Source organism: Pteronotus mesoamericanus, unplaced genomic scaffold (genome assembly GCF_021234165.1).
Source record: "Pteronotus mesoamericanus isolate MK-2021 breed Mesoamerican mustached bat unplaced genomic scaffold, CSHL_Meso_final contig_116, whole genome shotgun sequence".
NCBI classification, from domain to species: domain Eukaryota; kingdom Metazoa; phylum Chordata; class Mammalia; order Chiroptera; family Mormoopidae; genus Pteronotus; species Pteronotus mesoamericanus.
Genome location: NW_026555027.1, coordinates 2,307,718 through 2,335,282, shown reverse-complemented (window position 1 = coordinate 2,335,282; position 27,565 = coordinate 2,307,718). Strand labels below are relative to the sequence as shown.

Below are 27,565 nucleotides of genomic sequence, written 5' to 3'. Positions count from 1 at the left end.
ACAAGTGGACACAAGACGACTTCTCTGTGCGGAGAACTGCAGAGTGGAAGGTGTACTTTTACCCGATGAAACACATAATCACCTTTTTAAATAACTTCTGGAGCACTAAAGCATCATAAAAACTGGGAGTGGACAAGAATTGAGTACCCCCAAAAGTACTAGACTTGTTGTTATACATGTAAGGACTAATTTTTTTTTGAGAAAATAGATCATCTTTTTACTAGAGAGACGGGAAAATGTTTTTCTTCATCCATCCCCTTCCTTCCCCCTCCACCCCTCCCTCTGCAGGACGTTTTCAGGACGGGGGTGAGGGCCGGGGAGTCACTGGGGAAAGGCACGTTTAATATAAATTCACTACCAAGAGGTGTAGTTTCTCTATTTCCTCCCTCTTCCTCCCCGCCCCCCTGCAGAGCCAGAGTATCTGCTCCGCCACCGTCTTCTCCGCCTCCACACTCGCTGTCCCTTCACAGGCCGCCCTCTGGGGGGACACGCACGGTTCCTGGGTCCCTCCCATGAGAGACCGACCTCTCTCGCGCTGCCTCTTTCTCCTCGGTGTGTGTGCCTGTGTGTGTACACGGCATTCCCAATTTCCCCCATCGGTGAGCACACTGCTGCACGAACACCCACGCGCGTCCGTGTGGCCCACAGACCTAGAATTCCGTGACCCCTAAACCCAAGGGGAAAAGCAGCGAGAACTGCGTGTCACTGGTACTCGTCACTATGTTGAGGGAACAGGGCCTTTCTTGGGCATCAGAGGTGGATTTATTAAATATCTCCCTGTCCGTTTTGGAAAAAAAATGAGAAAGCTTATTAAAAACACCACGGTAGAGGGTTCCTGGTGGATGTCAACTGTGTTCAGCTTCAGGGTCAAGTGCTTAGATGGAGGGAGACCAATGGGCGTGGGAGACTGGGAGTCTCCTGAGGGGGAGTCTGTCCTGGGGAGAGGCATCCGGGAAGCGGAGCAGCTGTGGTCCAGGGAGCAGCGCAGGCTCGCTCCGCGGGCTGCGCTCCAGCTGAGCTCGCTGCTGAGCTGCGAGAAAGCAAAGCGCAAATGGGCTCCTTGTCGAGGACAAGTGGCGGGACAGCAGCGGCAGCGGTGGGTGGCCCCTCGGGGTGCGCGATGCTGGCCGTGCAGCCTCGGACTCAGGGACCCCCCTCAACCAGACACCTTGGGAAGGTGCCAGTTGCAGCACCTTTGGTGCATGAAAGTTTAGTAAGTGCAAGTACAACAACAAAATCGAAGACTTTTGGCCCCTCGTTTTATTACATCAATATACAAACTATTCACAGCAATACGGTTTAAGACAAAAACAAATGATATAAAAGGTTTTCACATAGAAACAATAACATTGGTATGTCCTCCCACAACTCAGCACACACAGAGACACTGCCAGGCACACACACTTGGTTCGAACCGCCCGTTTCCCCGCACACCTCCCCCATCCAAGGCTCCGGGGACGCGAGAAAGGCCCCACTTCGCAGAGCGCGGTGGCTCCTGGGGGCATTCGGACACCAGACAAACAGCACGTGACACGTCAGGCAGTCACAGGCCACAAGGAGGGGGAAGGGGGATCCCGCGCACTGTGATTCTTAGGGGCTCCCAGATGCTGCTTTCAAGATCACATAGCCCGTGGAACATACACTACATTCTATTTTTAAAATAATTTTTTTGTAGGTTGAAGTTCTCATCAGAGGCTGAAGTTCTCGTAGTTTCTAATGCTCTAATAAGAATCTAGACGTGGTGCTTTATGGCCCTGTAACGCAACACAGGCCCCGTCGCGCGGGTGTGCACGGATGCGATCACAGGCCCGCGCAGCTACATGCGCCTCGAAGACATTAACTGCGTTCCGCATTCATGCGGCACTACTGCTGGCTGTGAGGAGGGGGTCTTCCACGTGGATTCTTAGACTGTATCTAGCCACGCCAAGAGCCATCGCTGTGGTGGTTCCGAGGCAGGCCCTGGCGCCCCCACATCCACAGTCTTGGGACAAGGCCCAGCAGCCTATGAACATGCGCCTGGGGTGAGCTGCGGCAGCGGGTGGGGCGCGGCGCCAGCTGAGGCTTCCTGTCCCCAAGGCAGGCGAACCCAGGGTGTCCCGTGTGCTGCTGCCGCTGCCCAGATGCTGTTCCTGGAAAACCACAGAGGGTCCTCAACCCTGAAGATGCACTTCCACATCTCAGGGGCCCAGTTTCAGCGCTGTCTTTCCTTCCTTTCCTTCCTTTCCTCTCCTTCCTCCCTCCCTCCCTTCCTTCCTTTCTTCTTTTTTTTTAAGATTTTCTATTCTTTTTAGAGAAAGGGGAGGGAGGGAGAGAAACATCCATGTGTGGTTGCCTCTTGCACGCGCCCTACTAGGGACCTGGCCCGCAACCCAGGCCTGTGCCCTGCCTGGGAATTGAACCAGCGACCCTTTGGTTCTCAGGCCGGTGCTCAATCCATTGAGCCACACCAGCCAGAACTCACCAGTGTCTTTTAACTGTCATGTCCAAGATTTCTCCTGTTCGGCACCTTCACACCCTGTCACTAAGTTCTTCGCTCTCCCATTCCTTAAAAAATCAGCGTAGCATCCTATTTCTCTGTAACTTCAGTCACTGCACATTCTGATCAGCAGCTGTCACTCTAATAAGGTAGGAATCAGGCTGCTTAATGACTGTGCAGAATCACTGGTTTGACCCCTGAACTGTGGAAGTTCAGGGAGCTGTCACATAGGAGCCAACGCTCTTGGGAGGAATGGGTAGAACTCCTCAGAGAAACTTTAAGTATCACGTTCTGACACCTGAGAATGTTGTTTAGGGTGAGCTATTTTTTCAGAAAATCTTTTCCGTGGCAGTGGTTGCCAGCATTTCTAAAGAAATTTCCTGGGGTCCACTCCAGCGTCAGAAGACAAAGCCAAACATCTAAACATCTCCTGAGACATAAAGGTCTCCTCGGAATGGAGAATGTTGGGTGCCAGGGACAACACAGCACCCAGCAGCACCGTGACAGCCCCAGCTGACAGGGGCACAGAGACTCCCCAAGGCTCCAAAGTGTGCCGCGCTGACGCGGGTCCCGCAGGGAGACCGGGCATCTTTGGGAACAGACTCCTGTAAGACAGGCCCGAGGACAGGGCTTTGGAGATGCCCCGTGGGAAGTGACGCTGAAGGCTGGCCCCCCGATTCCTGCAGCTTGCTCTGTACACAGGTTAGGCCCACGCCTGTATTTTTAGGACCCATGACGCAAAGGTGTGTCTTCCCCAACGAGCATATGGCCCCCGCCAGGCCCGGGAGACGGGGCCCGAGGCCGGCGGCAGAGGCCAGCCTCACCCCTGATGGGCCGGAGCTCATCCCTGCCACACGCTGTCCTCCTGCCCGAAGCCGTTGCTCGCTCTGCTGACATTGTCTGCATCTTCGTTAGAGTAGTTTCCTGAATCCTGACTAGTCTGGGAGTTGTACGTTTTGTGATCTTCAGTCTGGTTAGTTTCTTTTATGGTGGCGATCGTGTCTCCATTTTCAATTATAAAACATCTTTCAGTTTGCTCCTCAGATGTGGAAAGCAGTATGTTCTTCAGTGACTGTTCGGAGATGTACTAATTTAGAAAAGAAGAAGAACAGAAACGGATCACTTAAAATGATAAAAATCAATCTTCTAGTCGTAATAGCTTTTGTTTCCTATTAGAAAGTCCGCCCAGAGCACAGCGCCTGCACTATCGCGCTCAGACGAAGCCCTGCACAGTGAGCCCACGGACGCCCTGGCGCCGCCCGCGGGGCGGGGGGCGGGGCCTGAGGACGGCACCCCGTGCTGGCGGCGCGGGCACCGAGGGGACAGAGGGCCGACAGCGAGGGCCAGGGACGGCGGGCGTCTCCCTGTGGGATATACGGGATATAAAAACTTCATACCTAGTCCACAAAGGTCCAGAAGCAGAGAAATGATAAATTAATTTTCCCTGTTCACCTAGGAACAGCTGTTGTCCACAGTTAGTTTTAAGTTCTTTAAATAGCGTGATGAGTACTAGTGGGTACGGGAGTGATTTTAAAAACTCAGGGATGGGGGAGGAAGATATGTACAAGAGTTTTGGGGGGGGCAGCCGGGGTGGGGGTGGGGCCCGCTCCCAGCCGCAGCGCCTGCGCCCCCGCCGCCCCACTCTCCTTCACGTCTCCCTGGCTCCAGAGCTCGAGCTCTGAGCCACACTCTCGGGACAGGCGCCCGAAGCCCCCGGGCAGGTTCCAGGCGCAGGCCTTCCGCATGCAGTGTTTCCCCTGACTGTCCCGGCCTCACGGAGGGACCCCGGGCCAGGTTCGGCCCTGGCGGTGCGTTTGGCCTTTCTGTGGCCACAAAAACTTTTGGGGATAAAACTGCCAGAAAAATAAGAGACTAAGGACAAACATTGCTCTTCCCTGCTACCTTCTGTCAAACAAGCGCTTCCAGAGTTAACTCACAGACCCGTAGAAGAAAAGACCCAAATCAGTCTGTCCTCTAAATAGCAAGAAAACCGTATCTATTCTGTCGAAATGCGATACGGTTCTCCTTTGTTTTAAGGAAAACCCCGCTTCCCTCAAAGAGCGACCTACCTCGTCGATGGTGGAGGGAGGCACACTACTGGGGAAGAACACGTAGTTGACCAGTCTCCGGAGGCCCCACAGGGTGAGCAGGAGCAGCGGGGCAGCCAGCATGACGCAGAGGACAGCCGCCAGCCAGGCGCGGTGGGAGCTTCCTGAACACAGGGCACGGAGCTTAGCGCCCACTCGCGTTGGACCACAGGTGAGTTCAACGTAGTGACAGTTTGCGTAAGAGAAATACAGCCGAGCCAAAGGAACTCTATTAAGTGAGAATCTCTTAAATAACCTCCTTAGGGCTGTTTCCGGCAGCACTGAGCCCACGCCTGCTGTCAGCGGCGACACGCACTCTTCACGAGGGGCTTCCCCGGGAGGGCACAGCACTGGCCCCGGGCGCCGGCCACGCAGCTGATGCCGCTCCGGGAGCGGAGGCACCAACTGGGGCCCACCCAGTCCCACGTGAAAAAACAAATTCACAGCGGAACTGACTGACTTCCACGTGATAACATGCCAAGGAGTATGTAAAAACTTTAAGTCTTACTTAATAATGAAGGGTGCTACTTACAGGAAATTAATTACACTGATATTGGATGAAATATAAAGCGTGCAAAAAACATTGAACGGAATTGAGTATTAACAATATTTTCGAAAACCAAATGACTTGGCTTGAAGGCCTTCTTTTGATTCATGGAATTCATGAAGAACATATTCTCTTTATTTTTGCAGTAAAAATGAAGAGCTTGCCAACTGTAAACGGCTGGAATTATCTATAGTAAGTCTAGTTCCCCTGCCGAAGAACATGCACCGCGCGACTCTGACCTGGTTTTGTCCTCTCGCACGTGGTCTCGCTGAACTCGCTGCTGTTGTTCCACTTCTTGGCCTTCAGGAGCGCCCTGGCTTTGATGCAGTACATGGTCAGCGCTTCCAGGTTCGGAAGAGTGAAGTCTGTCCTGTTCTCTACAATTTTCCTCTGTAAAAAAGAAGCGTATCGTTGATAAGATGTAGTTACCTCATGAAATCACAGACCGAATAGCTACTTTCTAAATTCTTTAAATAGTCCATCTCAGCCTGGCCTCTCCCAAACACAGTTGTTGTGTGTTTTAAGAAATATAAATTTGTGAGATTAACAGCTCAAGGAGACAGACAGAGATAGCAGATTTCTGCAAGTCTTGAACAGACTGCCTACGGTCACACAGGGTCAACATCTGACATCATGAGAGGCAGATCTAGAAAGGAAAAACATAGGTCTCCTACCATAGAAGTTCACACCACAAAGTCAGAAAAGCAAGACAGATCAATTTAAGAAACAGAAACAAAAAAGAAGGGTCTCACAAATAATGGGAAGACAAAGAAACATCCCCCAATCAAAGGGAAAGGAGGAATCCCCAGAAAGTTTACTTGCCTCTATTTCATTTAGTTCTCTATCAGATATTGCGTTCCAAACAACGGTTCTAAGGAAGCCCAATGAGCTCAGTGAGCTCGGAGAATTACAAAAAATTACAGGGAAACTACAAGGAACTTACTGCAAACTATATCAGCATGAAAAGGGACACAGAAACTATCAATAAGAGACAAGGGGAAATGAAGGATACCATTTTTGAATTGAAGAACACAGTAGAAGGGATCAAAAGTAGGCGAGATGAAGGGAGGATCAAATCAGCGAGCTGGAGGACAAGGGAGAAAAAAGCTCCCAGAAAGAGCATGAAAATGATGAAAGACTCAAAAAGAGTGAAGAGGCGTTTAGGGAAATGCAGGACAACCTGAAACATAATAATATCCGTATAATAGGGATACCAGAAGAAGACGATGAGGAAGGGATAGAGAACCTGTTTGAAGAAGTAATGATGGAAAACTTCCCTAATTGGAGAGATAAAGTCACACAAGTCCAGGAAGCACAGAGGGTCCTATTCAAGAGGAACCCAGTGAGGCCCACTCCAAGACACATCATCCTTAAAATGGCAAATCTCAAAGACAAACAGAGAATCCTAAAGGAATCAAGGGAGAAAGGTAGTCACATATAAGGGAGCCCTGGTAAGGCTAGCAGCTGACTTCTCAGCACAAACACTGCAAGCCAGAAGGGAATGGCAAGAACTATTCCCAGTCATGAAAAGCAAAGGCCTGCAACCAAGACTGCTCTACCCAGCAAGGCTCTCAATTAAAACGGAAGGCCAAATAAGGAGTTTCCCAGACAAAAGGCGGCTAAAAGAATCACCTCCACCAAACCAGCACTGCAAAATATGCTAACGGGACTGCTTTAGGATGAAGAAGAAGAGTCTATGAATCCCCAGTTCCTTTCACGGTCACCAATACTTGATATTACCAGTATTTTTAATACTTCTTAATCTGATTGTGACAATGATGTTATTTTAATTGTTACTCGATTATTTGTTGAAACTAAACCTGTTTTTGTATATTTCTTGCCTACTTATATTATTTTTAAAAAGGTTTACATGACTTTTTGGTATTCTTTATCCATTTTTTGATTAAATATTTGTAGAATTTATTCCCTAAAAACCCCCCCACAAAAAACTTAATCCTTTTTTAGATGTGCTGCAAATACTTTCCTATTCTATTACTTGTCCTTTAACTTTTTAAAATATGTATATTACTGTGTGATCTTAAATGTTTAATACAGTCATATTTTCAATATTTTACTTTATAGCTTCTGGGTTTGAATATTTCACTTCAGGGTAAGAAAAATATTTTGTATTTTCACCTAAAACTCCTTCGATTTTATATATTGATATTAACGCACCTGAATATTTTTTGTATTATTTGTGAAACAGGGCTCTGTATTTGTTTTAGTCCAAGTAATAGTGGTCCATGCACCTTATTTGTTGAATAAGCCTTATTTTCATTGATTTGAAATATCAATTTAATCATCTATTACATTGTTAGACAAATATATATGTTTGTTCCTAGAATGCTCATGTTGTTTCACTGATCTACTCGATTATTTCTGTGCTGGTGCCATGTTGTTTTAATTGCTGAGACTTTGTAATGGATTTAAATTTTTTAATATTTTATCATGGATTTTGACATTTAAAAATAAATAAATAAAATCAATTTGCATTTAAACACACAAAAAACAAACAAACAAGGAACTCCTACCTTTCATGACAACATGGATGGAACTGGAGAATATTCTGCTAAGTGGAATAAGCCAGTCGGTGAAAGACAAATACCATATGATTTCACCTATAAGTGGAATCTATTCAACAAAATAAACTAACAAACCAAATAAGCCACAGGCATGGAAGCATGGAGCAGATTGAAAGTGACCCGAGGGGATGGGGAAGGAGGTCAATGGTGGAAAGGAGAAGGGACTAGACAAAGGACATGTATGGGTGACCACGGGCATGGACGACAGAGTGGGAACTGACTGTGGGAGCGGGGGCAGGGGGTGGGATGGGTGGAGGGTGGTAAAGGGGGAAAAACTGAGACAAGTGTAATAGAATAAACGTAATTTAAAATACAAATTAAAAAAATATATAAACTTGTTTTGGACAACACATTATAACCAAGTCAGGAAGTTAAAGATGCCGCTGCCGAAAAGAAACATTGAGTGTTTTTAAGACAACCCTAACGTATTTTATTAAGTACATGCCGATGAGGTTTGCTCGCCACCACGGCACCTGTGCTTCGTGGCGGAGGGTAAAGGCAGGGACCCAGTCTGGAGCTGCGGGACCGCACGCCGCTCTGTGGCCCTGGGCTCGTGAGGCAGCAGGCAGGGCCGATGTGGACAATCGCCACTCCTCCCTGTGTCCGTCAGCCACTGCCACTGCGGCATGCGATGAAACATAACCCAGCGCCGTGAAGTATGATAAAACATTCCCTGGCTTCAAACACACCCTTTTTCTCACTCCTGAGCGTCCCCGCTGGCGGAGGGGCCGGCTCCATCCTCCCTGGACTGGAGCCTGCGCGGGGCACGCGCTCCTCCTGACGAGCCGGCTAAACCGAGCTCGCGCGTGCAAACCTCGGCTCGTGCCGTGCGCACGCCGCCCACAGCCCAGCCAGGGAGGCAGCCACGGGAAGTCATCCCGAGCATCTGCTGAAGAGCAGTTCCACTCATCTTCAAATCGAAACTGTCTGGCAGGGCTGCTCTGAAGAATGATGGAGACAATTCATATAAAATACTTCTTAGTGCGCACCTGATTGTAAGTATGCAAATAATGTGAGCTGCTGTTATTATGGTAGCTATTGATGAATGATCCAGCATAGGTTAGAATGGTAACTAAAGGTCACTTAATTTCTACCATTTATCAAGCAACGTGCTAGATATTACTTCATTTGTCACCTCATTTTAAATCTTAGAAATATCCTCCCATAAACTGACTGCTATGATCACCACCACTTCGAAGAAGAGGCAAGAGTCTCAGGGAGGAAAGCGCCTTCCTGAAGCCAGACGACCCTGGAGCCTGAGACACAAACCCAGGTTTTCCTCAACTAGGGACGACTAAGACTTGCCCGTAATGATCACTCGGCTACATGACACCGTGGCTACAGTGTGTTCTCAGAGTTAAAATGAAAGTTGCCAAGTAACTGGAATTTTCTTAGATTTCCAACAGAAAATGAAGTTAAAGAATTAACCAACTCAACAGCATACGATTTTTAAAAGCTGATTCTGTAATTGTAATTCTACAGGAAAAAGCGATCTAGGAATAATGTGGATTAGCTGATGCTGTGGATTATCTCTGCCAGTGGCTTTGAGACTCAGTGTTTAAACCAGTATTTCTGACCCTTTTTTCAAGACTGCCCCCCAAGGAGCCCCTTCAGACGCTGTTTCCTGAGCCATCCCCACAATGACGCTGCCGAGGAAGGGACAAGACCCCGCCGGGCCGCGGCGAGCCCTGGAGGCAGCTCTTCCCCGAGAGGGCCACCGCCACCGCCACAGCTGCGATTCTGCCGCCCTCGAGCCGCTGCTGCCCCGCTGGAGGTGCCCGGCCCCCGGGGGGAGCAGGCCTGGAGGCATTTTTGGTTGTCACGACTGGGAGGAAGCTCTGCGTCCAGAAGGAGGGCAGAGGCCAGCAACGCCGCTGAGCAGCCCGTGACACGGAGTACAGCTCCCCCAACAAAGAATGAGCCCAGGCAAATGTCAACGGTGCCGATGTGCGGCAGGTCCCGTTGATGCTGAGGAGTCACGTTAAAATGCAAGTTCCTGAGTTCCACCCACCGAGAATCTGCCTGACTGGGCACCGGGTCAGGGGTCTGAATTCTGAAAACCATGGGGGCCCGGATGCAGGTGAATTCTAACTCTGCTGTGCAAAACACGGGAAACACTAACATTCTTCATGCTCTAAATATAGGTGGTAATCACATAGTCTTAGAGTTTAAAAACTTCCCTAAATTCTTAACTTCAAACTTTTTCTTTTTTACCCAGTCAATTTTAGCTCTACATTAAAAATCATACTACACAGTCTTTTTACCTCAGCATTTGAAGTGTTTTCCCAAAAAATAATTTCATAGGTCAGCAGGTAATGCTGGTGCGCAGACTTGTTTTGAGAGCCGATAAAGACTCGCAGGGAGCTGCTGTTAACAGCTTTCATGATCACGACGGGAGGGAGGAGGACAGCTAGGAAGAACGGGTAAGGACACAATGTCACCTTGGGTTAGAGAGCATTCGGAATTTGCACCAAACCGAAGGCTTACCGCCCGAAGTAAAAGCTACGGGCTTACTCTGGCTTTCGGTGTCAAACTCCTTCTCTCTGGACCACGAAGACGTGCTATTCCCGCTGGAGGCTCGCACACGGAAAAAGTAAGTTCCTTTTTGGAGGGTGCTCTGGGGAAAGACACACTGGGCAGCTCTTGCGCCGTCACAGCCTGGTACCAGTGTCCACTTTGCCTCGTAGTCTGCGGGTCTTTTTTTGAAAAAGGCACTTTTAAGACAAAAGAAAAAACGTGTTTTGTTTTCTTTAGGCTCCGAACACATTAATTTGATTATCGAGTGCATACAACGGGCCAGACGTCCTGCAGGGGCTGGGCCGTAACGCCAAGTGGTCCCGCCCGCAGGAGACGGGCAAGGCACGGAGGAGGGAGGCAGGCGGCACCGGAGAAAACCCGAGACCTGCGTCCAGAGGGCGACCGGGCAGCGACGTGCTCGAGGCGGCTCGGGTCTGAGCAGTGAGTGGCCAGGAACTGCGAGCTGGGCGCCAAATACGGCCTCCTCCCCGCTGCCCTGCCAGGCCCGAAGGCCCCGCTGTCCCCGGGGCGGGTCTCCGCCACAGGGGCGGTGAAATTCCACGGGGGCCCTGAGAGGCCTGCACCCCGGTGCCCACATCGCCCCCGGGTGTGGGCAGGACCCACGACTCCTGACCAGGTTGCATCAGTACAGCACAGGTAAAGAGATTTTATAAATGAAATTAAGCTCAGGCCCTGGCTGGTGTGGCTCAGTGGACTGAGTGCCGGCCTGCAGACCAGGTCCCCACTAGGGGGCGTGTGAGAGGCAACCATACACTGATGTTCCTCTCCCTTTTTCTCCCTCCCTTCCCTTCTCTCTAAAAATAAATATTGTTTTTTAAAAAAAGAAAGAAATTAAGGTTGCAAATCAGTGGACTTTCCATGAATCCAAAAGAGGGTCTAGGGGTCAGCGACTGTCTTGTGACGCGCTCCAAGAAGCAGGCCATCGCGAGTTCTACAGCGAAAAGATGCCTCCTGCCGGCAACCACAGGCGCTCGAGAGAGGACGCGGCACCTCGTTCGGGACCACAGCCCCAGACCAGGCCCGGACGGCTGCCTTGTGAGGCGCGGAGCGGAGGGCCAGTGCAGCCCACCTGTGCTCCCGGCCAGGACCCCCGGAGGCCGCAGGCGGTGTTGTTACAGCTGCCGAGTGTGTGGCGGTTTGTTGCAGAGCCGTCGGAAACCAGGACCTCTCCCACCCGCCTCCTTGTACGGCCCTCCCTGTCCTGAGCTCCCTGTCAGCCACAGCCCAGCCCGAGGCGCCCTCCTCTGTCCATGTTACGTGCCTGAGTCAGCAACTGGCTCTTATCGAACGGCTCCACTGGCCTCTCCAGCCCCATCCACCTCTGTATTTTAATTCCCACTGCCTCACATAGTTTGCGTTTCATGCCTCAGTCCTACAGGCACTTTGCGAGGCAACATGGGCTCCCGGCTCCGGGTCCAGGTCTGTAGAGCCAGCGATTTTATTCCACTGGACTCAGACACCCCTTCAGTGCTTCGCCCAGTGTGCTGTGTACTCACAAGAAACTCAAGAGGCCAGCCTTCGGGAACCCCTATCCCTGTCCGGTCGGCAGCCCTGCTCCTGGACAAACTTCTGCAGGTGAGGAAGGCCCAGAAAGTTCCTGCAGCACCCTGATCGGCTGGCGAGGTCGCACGCACACGCCGTGGCGCGTACACACGGTGCTTCTCCAGTGCGCACCTGCTCTCGGCCCCCAGCTACCGCCACTGGACAAAGAAGCCCGCCCCAGCTGTGCCCGCCTCGTCGTCCCTTTCCCTTCCTGCTTCCCCTGGGCCTGCCTGAGGTCCCCTCCTCCTCTGCCCTGGACGCTGCCCTGCACCCTGTGCCCACCCCAATCTTCCTCTTCTTTTTTCTCTATTCGTCCCCTACAGTCTTCCATCAGCAGAGGTGTGTGCGTCAGACTCCATCCTTATCTTTCTCGTCTCCTGTCAACCGCGTAGGACACAGTTCTCCCCAGCTTTCTGAAGTCCCCACTCAAGTGCTCACTGAAAACTTGATCAAAGCCACTGAACTAGTCAAAGGGAACGGGGAGGCCACCCTGAATGGACCAGTCCCCGGGGCCACGCGGAGATCACGCTGGGACCTTGTGGAGCTGAGCGCTGCAGGAAAGGGCAGGCTGAGCCAGGCTCTGAGGGAGGGGCTGCCTGCCTCTGGGACCACGCCCTCCCAAGGGAAGGGACCAAGGACCGGGAAGGACACCGCGTGCTGTGAGGACACACTGTCTTTTGTGACGCAGAGCCGTAGGGCCTCAGCGAGCAGCTCGGCGTCACCCAGGAGGACCCGGCGGAGCCAGGACGGGCATGAAGCGTCCTGTCCCCCGGCACAGCCAGCTCTTGGGGGCCCGCACTGTGGCGGGGGCTGCAGCCCAGTGAGCAGCAGCAGAGGGCCTGGGCCAGAGAAGCCACGCGAAGGGGCCTGTATGAACGAGGACTTACGGGAGCCACTGAGCTTGGAAAGTCACGTTCTTGTGTGTGTAATTCCACTGAATAACATAGGACTGATTTTCCCCACTGACTCGTACGTTCTCTGGTGGAGGCAGTTTGTCCACGTTTTCAACTGGAAGACAAAGAACACAAAAAAACAAACACATTCACTCCAGTGAGCCGGTCTATGGCGAGAATTCTGAACAGCACTGGCAAGAAGGAGAAAGGCTGCGTTTTGCCGCTGAGAGTTTAAGTGCCGCGGGGCGTTCTCATGATGGGCTCTACGCAGCCACCCCGAAGGGCGTGAGGGACCAAGGGGTGCTGCTGATGCACGAAGACACCCCCAATGCACGGGGTGAAAAAGGAAGCTGTAGCCGCTATCTAGTGGGACCCGTTTTCTTGTATTTCAGAACACAAAACACAACTGCGGTAAGTGCGCACTGAGGTGAGCCCTGCGGAGTCTGAGAGGAGAGCCACGGGCGGCTTCGCTGACGAGGGGGCCGGGGAGGGGCCGGAGAGGCGAGCATCGCTTTGCAGCCTTCCCTATGGTTTGATTGGAAAAACAAGGCGTGCTACATTTATAATGAAAAGAAACAAATCTAAGCTCCTACCTTTGACCTGAATTGCTGGTAAGGTGTCACTGGTTCAACGGATCAGGGTGTGATCATATGTTAACATTTTGCTTACAAAAGTCTATTTTTTGGAAGACTCACTGTTCTTCTAGCACCTCCCTCCCTCTCTCGGTAGATACTGAACCAATGTTTTTGCTTATTAAGTGCTTTTGTTTTAATGTCTATTAAACCATCGTATAAATTTCAGCAATGACAGGAAAGATGTCACACTGACGGCCCACGGCGCTGCCCAGCACTCGCCGCCCCGGACGCGCGCCCCGCGCACCTGTGGTATTCACGCAGTACACAGGGCTGTCCACCGCGTGCTTTTTCAACAGGAAAATTCTCGCCTTCACTTTTAAGCAATAAGTTGTGGTGGGAGAGAGATCAGTAATTAGGTACTTGGGATAAGCAGTTTCCACGGTTGTCTAGAATGAAAAAAAGGAAGTCTGTTCTTTAAGAAAGCACAGGGTCAGGTTTTAGGATTAATTCACAACCTCCCCGTCACACGACACAGGGGTGGAAGCAACACACACCTGTCTGCCCGAAGCGTCCTCCCAGAAGGTGATCCTGTACCGGAAGCTTGACTTGTCCATGTCCCACATGCCATTGTCTTTTGTTCCCGGAGGAGAGATGTTTATTATTATTGCCTTATCTTCGGCTTCTAAACGTACTTTTGGAGGACCAATTTGAGCTGTAAAAGTCAAAGCACGCACTGTGTGACTTCACCCACACAGTACTCAGTTCCCGAACGAGTAATGACTGCTTCGTGTGTGCCCGACGGGCTAAACCACAGGCTGCCCTCGCGGAGCTCACGCTTTCTCGGGGGACACAGCGGGAACCCCAGCAGACACGTGCACACGCCCCGTCCTGCGGGCTCAGGCAACACGGAGGAGCACAGAGGGACGAGGACAGAGCGAGAGCTGTCACAGGCACGCCAGGCAGGGAGGGCGCCCCGAGACCCGCTCTTGAGGGAGAGAGTATGTGTCCCCGGCGGCGGCGCTCTGGTGCCAGCCCTGCGGGGGAGGGCCGGCCGCCCTCGGGGGGCAGCTGGGCTCCAGTGGCCGATGCGGGTGGGGGGCAGCAGGGGCCATGGAACCGAGGGCTGCGCCTGGGCCAGGGCGTCCTGGCGGACGTCTGAGGGTGCAGGGCAGCCGGGCACAGCTGCTGCAGCAAGTGCTCCAGCTCCAGGGACAGTGCCCGGGGAGGGTCCGCAGTGCCTGCGGAGGGACAGGCCCCTGCCTGCGGTCCGTGCTGCCGGAGTGCGGGGAGTCGGGGAGGGAGGGGCAGGCGAAGACGACCCGAGGCCCCGGGCCTGAGCCGACGCGAACAGGGCCGGGCAAAACCAGAGACCAGTCAGCCGGGAGGGGCAGCTGAGATGCCTGGGGACGCCTGGGCAGAGATGCTGGCCTGCGAGCGGGCGAGCCACGTCTAAGGTGTAGGGCCGGGGTGGGGCCGGGGGCCGGCCTGCAGCCTGAGCATGGACGGCGTGGAAGCCACCGGCCACCCATGGGGCGAGAGCAGAGAGGAGCTGGGGCAGAGCCCGGCAGTGGCCTGGGCGAGGCGTGGTGGGCACAGGAGCCACCGAGGAGCAGGATGGGCAGAGAGGGCCGTGCCCTGGATGGCCAGGGATGCCAGGGTGTCCACAGAGGGAGGGGTGACCACATCGATGCCACAGGGACACGGACCCCGGGGAGGTCGGGCCGTCGTGGGTGACCCCGAGGCGGGGGTTCCCTGCAGCAACGAGGCACGAAGCTCGGAGAGGGCGGAGGGGATTGCGGGGAGGGGGCACAGAGCAAACGGGCCCAGACATCTCAGCCCTTTCAAAGGAGCCGAGGGTCCCAGGGAACGTCTATTCGTGTGGGTTATGGCCTTCGATGTTTAGCATGTTAAACATTAACATTGATAAAAATTTAAAACATTTCATTCATTAAGTATAATGATTAAACCACTATAACAAATACTTGTTATAAAAACTATTTCCCCAAACCAACCAACCACTTAGCAAGAAGAGTGTGCTGTTTCCCACTCTGTTCGAATCTCCTTCTCGTCCAGCCTATAAAGGGGACGGGCGCACCGCACCGCTGCCCCGCGCGCTGGCCGGCACCACATCCCCCCGCCACGGCGCCTGGAAACGCCCGCGCGCTCACAGGGGGCTGAGAGAGGCAAACAAGCCTTCCGGACTCTGCTGGAGCTGCTGCAGCTGGACAGCCCCTCCGGGGGGCGGGGGACCACATTTTGAGAGCCACCCCTGCGGGAAAGCCAGGCCGGGGCAGGGACGAGAGGGCTCAGTGGATCTCCGTTTTGTCTGAAGGTGGGGCACTGCTCATCCCGGGAAGCGAGCTGTCCTGGCGCCACTGAACAAACAACGCGACGGAACGCGCGCGCCGCTTTTCCTTACCTTTCAGATACGGTATGAACCAGTCAAGCTCCTGCCATGGGGAGGTGTTATTTCCTTCTTCTGCTCTTATACGCAATTTAACTTTGTCATAAACATTTGTGTTGAGAGAAGAAAAGTCGCAGTTGGTACTAGCAACACACTGACACCCAGGCAATTCCATCCAATTATTCATCTCTAATCTTTAAAATAAAAAAGCAGACGAATGAATGAATGAGAAAATGGATACAGAACAAAAGAATGTCAGATGTGTCTTCTGTTTACTACCGTTAGAAAGCTACTTTGTTATTTCTTCTACTAGAGTTAACGTCCTGTTGACACGCTAGTGTGTAACCTTCACTTTTTTAATGCACGTACCCCAAGTTCTCATTCATAAAAAGGACTCATTTTGACATACACTTTGTAGCTCAGTTCTATAATTTTGTGGGGGGCCGCCTTAGGATTTCAACGCAGAGACAGCAGTGACCCATGACTATGTGTCACTGGACTCTGTGGTGTGACTGCTGGCCAGCTGGCTGCGTTCCTGGGTGGTTGTCTCTGTCCTGAAAACCTGGGGGCTGGCCCCGACCGCTCCAGTCTGACCGCCTCCTGTGATCGGGTGTCTTGGCCCTGACGGAGGCCTCAGAATCCACAAGGGCTGAGAATTTTCTCTCCCCCTTGAAACCAAAACGTCCCTCCTTCCCGGGATCTCCCGGCCCCATTCCACCACATCACCAGAAGCAACGCCCCTAAAGGAGCGTGCGCGAGTACGTTCCTCCGCACGGACCGAATCAATCAAGATGCTCAGGGATTAATGCGGGATTCCTTGGGCACATGAGGAAATCGATGGCCACCCGGCGCCCACGTGCAACAAGGGCCTGAGGTGGGGATGAGGGGCAGAGAATGAACACGAGGCCCCACACCTCTGCCTGCGAAGCCTGCCCTCCTTGAGGCAGAGGAGGAGCCTGTGGGAAGGTGGTTTGGTCCAGCTTGGTTCAGAGCCTGCCACTTGCTGATTCCTCGTTGGGACGCTGCAGAAATTGCTTTAAAGATGTTTTATGACAGCGGAAACCAGGGACAATAACCAAGTAATCTTGGTGCCGATGCATATTCAAGTCTACCCTCTTTTCCAAAATGGAAACATTTTAAAAAATGACCAAAAACACACCGTAGCACATGGCACACTTCCCTCTCGGTCGGGCCCTCCGCAGCGCCACCTGCCTGAGCCGCGAGCTGAGCTGCGCCCGGCGGCTCCTTCATTCGATGGCCGCGTTCCTGAAAGACGCCTCCGCACCACAAAACCCTGGCTTTTTTTTTGGATAGTTGTATTCTACTTAAATGCCACTTATTAGCAAACAACAATTCCAGAGAAAGAAGGAGATGGGAGACAGTCCAGGACGGGGACACAGCACACAGATCTCTTTCAATCAGGGGCGCGGAGGGTCAAGATGGCCAAGGGGATGCAAGACCCTGGTCATGCGCCGTGGCCCCGTCATCTGAAATACTCACTGTAAACAGGAAACCTCCTAAGAAATTTAAAATTCTAAACAAAGAAACAAACCAAAAAATCTAAAATTCAACCCACCCTCGTCTGTCCTGCCCACGCCACCACCACGGCTTCTGCAACCACGGGAGCTGGGGCGGCAGGTACTACTTGGATTATTTCTTAAAAAACAAAACAAAGCACTTCATCTTATACAGTACTTAGATCCAGGACAGAATGTGAAGAGGAACGAGTGGCCCGTCTAAAACTGCTGTCGAAAGACGGGTTTGAGAAAAGAGGTTCACGCCACCCCTGTCTGAGCCCTCGCTGCGTCCTGAGCACCCAGGCGAGGGCCCGGGTGGGAGCCACAGCACCCAAGGTGGGCGTCCTGACTGACTGTGTGCAGAGGTCTCACGCACTGCCATCCTGGCCTGCGCGGGCCCCTCCGGCCCGGTGCCGAGCAGCTTCTTCGTGGGTCGTCACTTGTCTACAGCGACGTGTCCTCTGCTCTGAGAACACCACCCTCGCTGAGAAACCGTGGCCCGCCGCTGCCACACACGGCCCGCCGCTGCCCCGAGCGCTTGCTGTGTCGCTGTTCAATACTCACAGCAACCTCCTCAGTGAGACACTTCACTATTGGGGTGTCCTCGCCGGTGTGCCAGGGACAGTCCCAGTGTGAGCTGGTTGTTCCAGCTCCTACAAAGTTACGTGCCTCTTTTCACTCTCAAGAGCAGCTGTTTTGGATGCTAAAATGCGTACATGGTTTTAGTTTTCCTCTCTACGTACGCAGCACACAAGGCAGTGGTGGAAACCGCAGGCGGCAGAGGCCAGCTTCACCATCACGTGGCACCGCACGGCACCAGCTCCCCCAACGTGCGGCCAGGCGTGTGTTCCGAAGTCCGCGGCTCGCCGAGCTGGCAGAACTCAGCAGGGGAAGACACGCGACCCACGGCGCCCGGGCGCAGGCGGAACGGGGGCAGAGGAGGAGTGTGGACGGAAGAACCCACGCGAGCAGCAGCCCACACGAGGGAGGAGCCCGAGAGCGCAGCCCGGGCTCTGTTCTCGGACACGGGCCACTTTCAGTGAGAGTGTCCAAGGTCACCTCTGCCACGCTTAAAACAGTTGTCGGGCAAGACACTAAACTGTCTTTTCTGAACTAAGGCAAAGAACACAATCGGTAACAGATGCCAACGTTAAATTTAAAGAAATCCCCTAGAGATAACAATTCTTACGTGGGGTGAGCAAATGCAGGCTTATCGTTGTTCATAGGAGAAACAGTACAATAATTAATAAGTGATCATGCAGGAATAAGCGCGCTTCACACACACACAGCTGTAAACCTACCTTTGCCTGCCCTGTATGGCCAATTCTGAGAAAACCGTGTGTGTGTGTGTGTGTGTGTGTGTGTATGCGTGTGCATGTACACGCTCCCACATACACACGCTCACACGGTTTCACAGTCTCCCTGCCAATAAATGCAGAACAGGGGCGGCATGGCCGTGAGTCGGTGGGGGGCGGGGTGGGGGGTCCCGCTCCTGATCAGCCTGCGTCCATGTTGCTGGTCACCTGCTCTCTAGGACAGGGAGCAGCGGAGCCGGCAGGCCCCGGCACCCAGGCAAAGCACGGCCCTTCCCGAGCTGTGTCCTCCTGGAATCCCTCCTTCTGCGGCCCCCGCCTGCCCATCCCGCAGCCCCGCGGAGCGGCCAGTCCGCACTCGGGACCAGGCCCTGGAACTCCAAGCTCGGGGGCTTACAGAGCGCAGCTGCCGTGCCGACGCCGTGTGGGATGGAGGTGAGGGGACCCTGTGCACAGGAGACCTGCTGCCCAGGCCCAGAGCCGGAACAGGCCTTCCTGGGTTCTCCCCGCCGCCGCAGGGGCTGGCAGAGCTCACGCTCAGACCCCAGTGTCTGGCTGACGCAGGCGGAGCGTCCTGAACAGACAGTCCAGCCAGCCCACCATCCCCAGTGTCTCTGGTGGCAGGGCCCAAAGACAAATGCATCTAAGGCTCTATTTGCAGAAAAGAAGTTACAAATATGTAGACATGAAAATTTCTTAAAAAAATAAACCAACGAAATGTTACACAAATCTGAAAAAAAAAAAAAAAAAAAGGATGGTACTAGAACTATACAAAGGTTTCCGATGATTCCAGCCACCCGGAAGACACGTACGTTTGGTAACCTGCTGAGAAAGTCACGTTCCTGCCGGGGCTACTTCTGCCGTCCCACTGCAGGATGAAGGTGTCATCGATGATGGAGACTTCTACATTTTGAGGAGGTTTTAGATTTGTTCCTCCTACGAAGATAACAAGAAAGAAGAGTTACGGATACGCTACAGACATTTAAAAAAAATATTTTATTTACATATTTTTAGAGAGAGGGGAAGGGAGGAGGGAGAAAGAGAGGGAGAGAAACATCCGTGTGAGAGAGAAACATTGCCTGGTTGCCCCGTGCACACCCCCAACCAGGGACGGAACCCGCGACCCAGGCGCACGCCCTGACCCCGGCTGGGAACTGAAAAGGCGACCTTCTGGTTTGCAGGGTGACGCCCAACCCACTGAGCCGCACCGGTCAGGGCCACTATGGACACCCTCAAAAATGTTAGTCTCCTCTTCACCTTCCTGATTAAAGACTAGATACACTTACATGTGATAAAGTGTGTAAAAAGTCTAAGAACACCTAACGATTGCTTTTAGCACAGAAAAGCTGCTAATTATTTATATCTCTGCATCTGAGAGCTGCAAAAAGATTTTTTTAAACCTATAAAAAGTGTTACATGTCAATTATATCCCAATAAAAGTGGAAAAATAAAGGAAAAAAGTAGGCATTGTCCTTTAACTGAAAAAAAAATTCTCTGTATAAAGAGAGTTTTTGTTTGGTCTTGAAGTCACAGTGACGTAGAGGACATGGGGTCCGACTGTGTATGGGTCCACGTCCTCTGTTCACAGACAGGCCTTGGATGATGGAGACCTGGACCGATGGGACTTCAAAGCTGACAGCTTTTCCCAGGAAGAGACTACGCCGAGCCCAGCCGGGAGACAGGGCGGCGCGAACGTCTGCCACACCGGCTGAGCCCCCAGGACCCTGAGAAAGTCCCGACTGCGGGCTGGCCGCCCTGGGCCTCCCACGCATCCGTGAGGACTTCGTCTAGACGCCTCCTTTGTTCCTTACGCTGCCAGTGTGAAGCTCTCACCAGCTGGATGCCCTCTCTTCTCGCTTTCCCTTTCTGGCAACTGCAGCCCACATCTCTCTTCTCCTCTGACCCCCTAAACCCTCCGAGACCCAGCTCAAGCTTGACCCCTTCTAGAAAACCTCCCCCCGACCCTACCGCTCACGCTGGCCCTGCAATCCTGCACGTGCCGCACCAGGAACCTGTACGGCTCCATCCCACGCTGAGGCCGATGAAGAAGTGGTGAGCAAGCCCCGGCCTGTCACCGAGGAGGCTCTCAAAACGGGTGGGATGAAGATGTTCTTGTGTGTTAAACACAAACCTGTGGCCAGACTGCAAGTGCTCTAAGGGCCGGGTCTCTAAGTACAGCTGCCAATTGACACTGCGTCTTTCAGGGAACCCAGCACGATGCTGGGTTCACAGAAGCTTCTTCAATGGCACGAAGGTCTGGTTTCTCACTGTGACAGACCTCAGTTTTTAAAAGACCAGCTTCTACATTTACTTCTGGTTCCTGCGATATTTCTAGCCTTTACTTCTGCCTCAGGGCAAGCAGGCTATCTCCCTGCAGACTTTTTCAACCATGGTGTCCCGCGGAGAGTGCTTCCTTTATTGGGACTGCTTCCTCTTTCCCGCTGGAGAAATTATGGTGTGGAAAGAAGGGGGAGGCAGTAAAGAAGCTGTTTTCTGCTTTTGTTTTTTTTATTGAATTCAGGGAGGCACTCATGGCCTGCCCCCACCCCATGTTTCTGATTCCCGCTCCTCACCTGAGACCTCACCCCTGAACGGAGCGCTCCCCCAGGCCCTCCTTGGAACGTCATTCATACTGCGTGTGCTGGAGTTTTACAGTCCATGCAACTAAAGGGCCGTGAATGCCGAGGCTAACAAAGATCGGATAGCATTTGTAGCATCCAGTCTAGAACATTCCAATTCTACAGTTCAGGGCCTTGAGATGGGAAGGGGAGGTCTGAGTGGATTTCCTTAGGATGCAGGCCTTCTGCTCAAGGAAGAAGGCCCTGGAGCTCCAGGCATCCTGGCACGTGAGAGATCAAAAAATGACCGACTGATACGCGGACAGAGACTTGGAGATGACAGTTTATTAAACAGGATTTCAGAGTTCATAGATTTCGTGCTATTACTATTAGCAGTATCCTTGTGATAATAGTTCACTTCGGGCTCTTAGCATATCAACTATATAAATGGGTATTTAACCCAAACTTGTACTTAGACAATTGGTTGCTTCCAACTTTTCATGTTCATATTGATAACCAGACAGTTACTATTTTTAAATCTGAACACATACATCTATACAAGTATAAATCTCCCCCATATTTTGGATCGTTTCCTTAGGGTTCCAGAATTGCATTTACCAGGTTTTAAAGTATAAATATTTCTATGGCCTCAGAAGACAGAGCAACATTACTATGATCTCAAGCTCAGGTTAACATTTCACTTAGTTTTGAATGTTACTATTCCGTTGAGAAAAAAGCAGGTTAACTGAAAGATGGGCTCTGAGGCCTGGTTTCCAGGGTTTGACTGCCCACTCACTACTGGCCTGCGATGCTGGCCTCCGGCAGGTTGCACAGCCTCTCCTCTGCAGGAGGAGGGCACTGGTGCCTCGCGGTTGCTTGGAAGCCAAATCATACAGTTTCAAGAGTGATTTTCCACCTTTTTCATCTCGTGGCACACACAAACTAATAAAATTCTGTTGGCACACCAAAAAAAAAAGGTGTAATTTTGGGCCAATCTGACAAAAAATAGGTATAATTTTGATTCATTCGCACTGGACAGGTATGGTCATGTTGGCTGTTGTCATTTTTTATTTGACCATCTAACGGAAAAGAGGTCAGTGCCCCTGACTAAATCGTCTGGTACCATCCTTACAAACTTTTGTGGCACAATGGTTGAAAATCCCTGCTTTAAAAACACTCAAGAGTAGTGCCTGGCATATGAAATAGTTAAGAGCATAATAAATTACTACCTCTGTATAAAATTTATTGTAGTGGTTCTTTTCTAATCTACATTAAAATTAGGATCTTTTAAAAAACATGTACTTATTTTTCAATTATGGGTCTTAATGCACATTCTCCTGAAATGTTACTTTTATGCAAAAACTCTGGGGAAGCTCTTATGTTAAAGTAAACACAAGTTTAATGCAAATTTTCACGAACCAAAGACTTCAAAGAAATGATCACGGATTGCACCCAGACCCCGTCACCACCCGCTGAGTACACCATACCCCGTATTAGCAGCGGAGTTTGAGAAACAGGATACCATGCGCCACATTCGGGGGCGGTTTTCTAAGCCAAAGGTTTTAGGCGGCCTTCCTGACCCCGGGGTTCCTGCCCTCGGTTGCCAGGCCCTTTCTTTTGGAGAACCCCGCCGGCCCTCCCGCCCCACTGCAAAATCAGCCTCACAGCAGCTGCCATCCCCCGCCCCCCGCCCCCGCGCCCGTACATCCTGGCTAAGTACTAAGACGGACAGCAAAGGAGCCCGGAGGCTCCAGCCTTTGTATTCTGGCCCTGTACCGGTCCTTTGTTATTATTTTTTATTAGACTCTAGGAATGCCGAGTGCACGGAAAATTCCCGGAATCTTAACTCCTTCTCACGTGGGACGACCTATTTACAAAACGGAGAAAACGAGTTTCAGGGACAGCAGCACACTCCCGTGGCTCACGCTTCAAATCAAACGGTCCAGCCGGGCTGCCCAGTTTTCGACCAAGGAAACAAGCTCGACCCGAAGGCTCTCGACACCCAGCGCTTCGCGGCGAGCGGGACCTCGGGCACCGGGGCGCTCGCCGCCAGGGGCGCGGTGGACGGAACTTGCACACCATTTCCCCTTGTTTAACTCTCCAACCAAAGTCGGTTTCAACCTGAGCGCCGTGGCCACGAATGACCACAGGTCTCCCAGAAAGACGTCCGTGCTGTGCTACCCACATCCTGGGGCGGCGGCTTCCAGCGCCGCCGCAGCCCAGCCCGGAGCGTGCGCCCGGACCCCCGTCTCTCACCTGCGGCTGCGCGCAACTCCCACGGCGGCCCGGCGACCAGAACCAGGGTCGTCACACCCAGAAGGCCGATCATCCTCCGCGGCCCGCCGACAGCCCTGCCGTTCACAGCGATCGCCGCCCTAACAGTGCCGTGCTACCCGAGGGGAGCCTCAAGCCCGGGCACAGGAAGAAGCCCCACCGCACGCCCCGCCCCATGCTCCTTCTCCACCTCTTACCCCTAGCTCCTGCGCACGCGCCGCCCTCCGCGCACGCACCGCCCTCCGCGCACGCACCGCCCTCCGCGCACGCACCGCCCTCCCCGCACGCACCAACCTCGCGCAGGCGTAGTCCCGCGATTCCACCGCCAGGGCTGGCGCCCGCGGCTTGGACCACCCCCGCCTGGGAAAACGTCTGCTCGCTCCCACTCTTTCGGGGCAGTGACTGCTTGCTAGGCGTCCACCCTCTTCTCGGAAAGCAGCGCCTAAAGCGAGCGCTCGATTCTCTCAACGACCCGGCACGCTGCCAGTGCGCTTGCGCAGGCGTCGCTGCCCGGAATTTCTTCCCTTCCCCGCGGGTCCCCGCGCCGCCCGCCGACTCGGAGTCCCGGAAAGCAGTGTCGAAGCGCCTGGGGGTTTAGGGAGGGCGGAAGCTGCCGGCGGGCCAGGCCGTTTCTGAGCGCAGAGCGCTGCCAGCCAAGGGCAATGAGGAGGCTGTCCGGTGTCCAGCGCTCGTGTTCGGGGCGGTCCCGGCCGAGGGAAAAACGCAAGGCTCCGGCCTTGGGGACCGCGACACTTACCAGGAGCAACTTGAGTTTGCCATTCAGACGGTTAAATACCTTACTAGATTATGGGCATTATGAAAATAAGCAAATGACACGTATAAGCGATGAGAGGTTAAATCAATTAAATGCTTAGCAGTTAATTACAACACCTAACACTATTGATGATCGATCATAAGGCAAAGTGTTTGGAGAGAACAACGCGATTGAATGTGTCTTACAGCTTTGAGATATAATTTACATGTCATGGAATTTACCCATTTTAAGTGAACAGTGATTTTTAGTAAATCTATCTAGTGAAAAACTTTGGGTGATCACTGTGTGATTCAGCGATTCTTTGGTTTGATTCTATCAGTGCTTTGTTTTCATGATGTCATGGATGGAAAAATACTCCACGAGAATATGTAAATCCAAATGGAAGAACAAGATTCCTGGTTGCAATGACTAAATCACTCTTCAAAAGATTTTCCAAGGACTCTTGGATTTAAAATTCCATTTCCTGCTGCCGAAAGTTTCCATGCAAACTAGTTGGAATAGGTTGCATTTTTTACATTTAGGACGGTGAACCCCATGCCAACTGAAACATTTCATCTGGAAGATTTTTTAATGTTGCCCCCCGCCACTTTCATGGGCAGCTAGAGTTTTTATAGGTGCACACAGCGTTTTTGGCAACAAAAATCACATCAAAAGGGAAATACCCTTAAATGTATTTAAAAGTGCAAGAGTTACATGTACGTTCTAACTATATAGTTGCTTTTCATTTTTACTTAATCACAATAAAATCCTTGTTAAGGTGTAACAGCAGGAGGTCAAGCCTGGGATCTTGACTGCTCCTTCGGATGAGCAGAAGAATCCACGAGGAGGGCTCGGTGGGCTAGACGTCCACGGTTATTACTCGTGCAGCACGGGGCTCTGACCGCGGTGGGTGGGCGAGCAAGTCCACGCCCCAGGGCCAAGGGGTTCAAGGTGAAAGCCCTGCCTGCGACTCTGAACTACAGTGCCTCAGTGTCAAGAAAAGGCCAAGAAATAGTCCCAAGACAGGAACTCCCAGGAGTTGACAAGGGGGGAAGTTTTACAGTCCATTTCCAAAAGAAGGCACGTTCCTGCTGGCCGGCTGCCCTCTGGCTGGGGCCCTGTAGCCCTGTATTGACCCCACATGAGAGATTCAGTGGTTTGTTTTGTTTTCCAGTATCGGTGACATGCCACGCCTTGTGAGCCACCTGAAAAAGGCCAGGGAGCATCTTGTAAAAAAAAATGAGCAACGTGTCTTCGGGTTGACAGCGTGTTCATGGCACAGACTTTCGTGGTCTTTCCTCATCTTAATACAATATATTGTTAATGTAGGGTTGCATTTTAATAAAAACTTAGATTGCTTTAATAGTATTTACCAGAGCGCTTGATACACTTCAGTTTCAGTGTATTTGCCGCAGTACTTTGCGGGCAAACCATGAATCACTTTTCCCTGTGGTGAGTACCAGCCCTCTTACTCTAACCCAGGACACGCCCACCCTGAGTCAACTCAGAATGATCCAGCTGAGGTTACGCTTTGAGTTTTTTCATTAAGTGTGTTCTTTTAAACTTTTTATTCTGAAAAAATTTCAAACTTCCAGAAAAGTTGTAAAAACAGAGAATTCCTGCAGACCTTTTGCCCAGAGTCACCAAATGGTTAACGTTTTGCCACATTTGTGCTCTATACACATATACAAGTACAGATACAAACTCAACGTATATATGTGTATATATATTGTTTCCCTGAACTTCTTTAGACTTGGCCTTGGTCGTCCGTGACACTGGCTTTAAAAAAATAATAATACAAGCCCAACGTTTCATAGGGTACTTCGCAACTTGGGCTTGCCTGGTGTTTCCCTGTGATTAGATTCAGCCTCCATGTTCCTGACCAGGACACTGCACACATTGTGTGGTGTCCTCAGAGGTCCCATATGCTCACCCACTGTCCATTCGTCCCTTCGTGGCAATGCTAATTTTCATCCCCCGGTCAATGTGATAGCCAGTTTCTCCACTGTATAGTCACTGTTTTCCACCTTGCAACCGACTTGTGGAGAGACACCCTACGATCCTGGAAATGCTCTGCTTTCATCAGACTTTTTCACCGAGAATTGGCATCCATGAAGGGTCCGTGCAGAAGCAGCCTACCGCAGGCTGCGAAATGGGAGTTCTGACCTGCCTCTTCCACTGCGAGTTTTATGTTGTTGGCATAGCATGAGAGTGCTTTTCGTCTTTCCATTTATTATCTGTATGCACTCATAGCGTCTTATTCAATCAGTTATAGTTCATTACTATCCCTATTTGCCTATTAAGTTTTTAGATGACCATATTTTGCTGTGTATAATGTGTACTTTTTGCCCAAATTTTTGAGGGAAAATAAGGATGTGTATTATACATGGTATAATTGTTACGATCCCCGCAAGTATGAGCTCAGAAATTAGAGTTTGATCACACACTCTTTATTATTTGGCCAAGTTTTACCTGCGCAGGGGCCACCTTTCCCTCGAAAGGAAAAAGGCGCGCCGCTGTAAGGGTACACGGGTTTTTATAAGCAGAGCAAGCAAGCAAGATACAAGGGCAAAAAGCGAGAAGTGGCAGTTAGCGATAGGCAGCTTCTTTCTTTTTTTTTTTTGCTGATTAGGTTCAAGGCTGTTACTGGGCCCCCTACTCTGTCTTTCTCTGGTCAGGATGTTTATCTGAGGCAAGGCTCAACCGTTGCCCTATGCCTCCTCCTCATTCTTGTCGACTCTGGCCCAGCTGCATGGGGGCTGCACCCTGATATGTTTTTCTTGGTATTAGTTTCTCCCTTATCCTCAGCTCTGACCCTGCTTTTACCGGCTGTTTATCTGAGTCAAGGCTCAGCCGTTGTCCTATCTTGTTACTAAGGGGGGGCTCTAATTCTTCCCTTCATCTTGGGGTATTGTTTGTTCTAGTTTCTTGTTTCGGCCCAGGCTTGACCTAGTGTTAAAGTTTGGCCCCTTCATTCCCCCCTTTTTCTTGTTCATCCTTTGTCAAACCCTTGACTCACTGTCTTCTGTGGTTAGTAGGGTATAGGGCTGGGACAGTACCATCAGTTTCACAACCTCTATACGGTCCCGCACAAATGCTATGAGCTTATTCAATATTATTGGGCCAAACAGCAGGATTAGCAGGAAGATTAGGACCGGCCCAGCTAAGGCCGACACTAGGGTAGTCAGCCAGGGTGAAGCTTTAAACATGGAGGCATACCAGGAGGAATCACCTTCCTCACTATCCCTTTCTTTTAACCTATGAGTCAAAATTTTGATGTTTTCCCTTATCACTCCCGAGTGGTTGGCATAAAAGCAGCATTCTTCTCCTAAAGCAGCACAAAGCCCTCCCTGCTTCAAAAACAGAAGATCTAATCCTCGCCTATTTTGGAGGGCTACTTCTGCTAGCGAGTCTACTTGCTTCTCTAGATATATTACCTGCTCTTGTAGTAGGGACACATCCTTAGAGAAAGTTTGTGACAGCTGTCGTAGACTCATTTCTCCCT

At 51.6% G+C, this 27,565-nt stretch overlaps 1 protein-coding gene across 1 annotated transcript; it reads right to left on the bottom strand.

Annotated features, from left to right (window-relative positions):
- Positions 1 to 2,228: 2,228 nt before the first annotated feature.
- IFNAR1 (interferon alpha and beta receptor subunit 1) lies at positions 2,229 to 23,465 on the bottom strand. Its single transcript, XM_054577933.1, has 11 exons — positions 23,289 to 23,465; positions 19,287 to 19,410; positions 15,660 to 15,838; positions 13,795 to 13,952; positions 13,545 to 13,686; positions 12,660 to 12,780; positions 10,207 to 10,406; positions 9,957 to 10,102; positions 5,350 to 5,500; positions 4,546 to 4,688; positions 2,229 to 3,563 (listed from the first exon to the last, which is right to left on the bottom strand). Exons 1-11 carry the CDS (start codon positions 23,359 to 23,361, stop codon positions 3,318 to 3,320), a joined length of 1,683 nt encoding a protein of 560 aa, XP_054433908.1. The 5' UTR covers positions 23,362 to 23,465; the 3' UTR covers positions 2,229 to 3,317.
- Positions 23,466 to 27,565: the final 4,100 nt, after the last annotated feature.

Bases quoted from the DNA above. Each gene is read 5' to 3' on its own strand.
- IFNAR1 (XM_054577933.1), bottom strand. From the start codon at position 23,361: ATGATCGGCCTTCTGGGTGTGACGACCCTGGTTCTGGTCGCCGGGCCG. The intron at 15,839-19,286 runs GTACGTGTCTTC...TTTATTTTAAAG, and splicing joins TTCTCAGCAGGTTACCAAAC to ATTAGAGATGAATAATTGGA. The intron at 5,501-9,956 runs GTAAAAAGACTG...TCTTTTTTACAG, and splicing joins AAAACACTTCAAATGCTGAG to AGGAAAATTGTAGAGAACAG.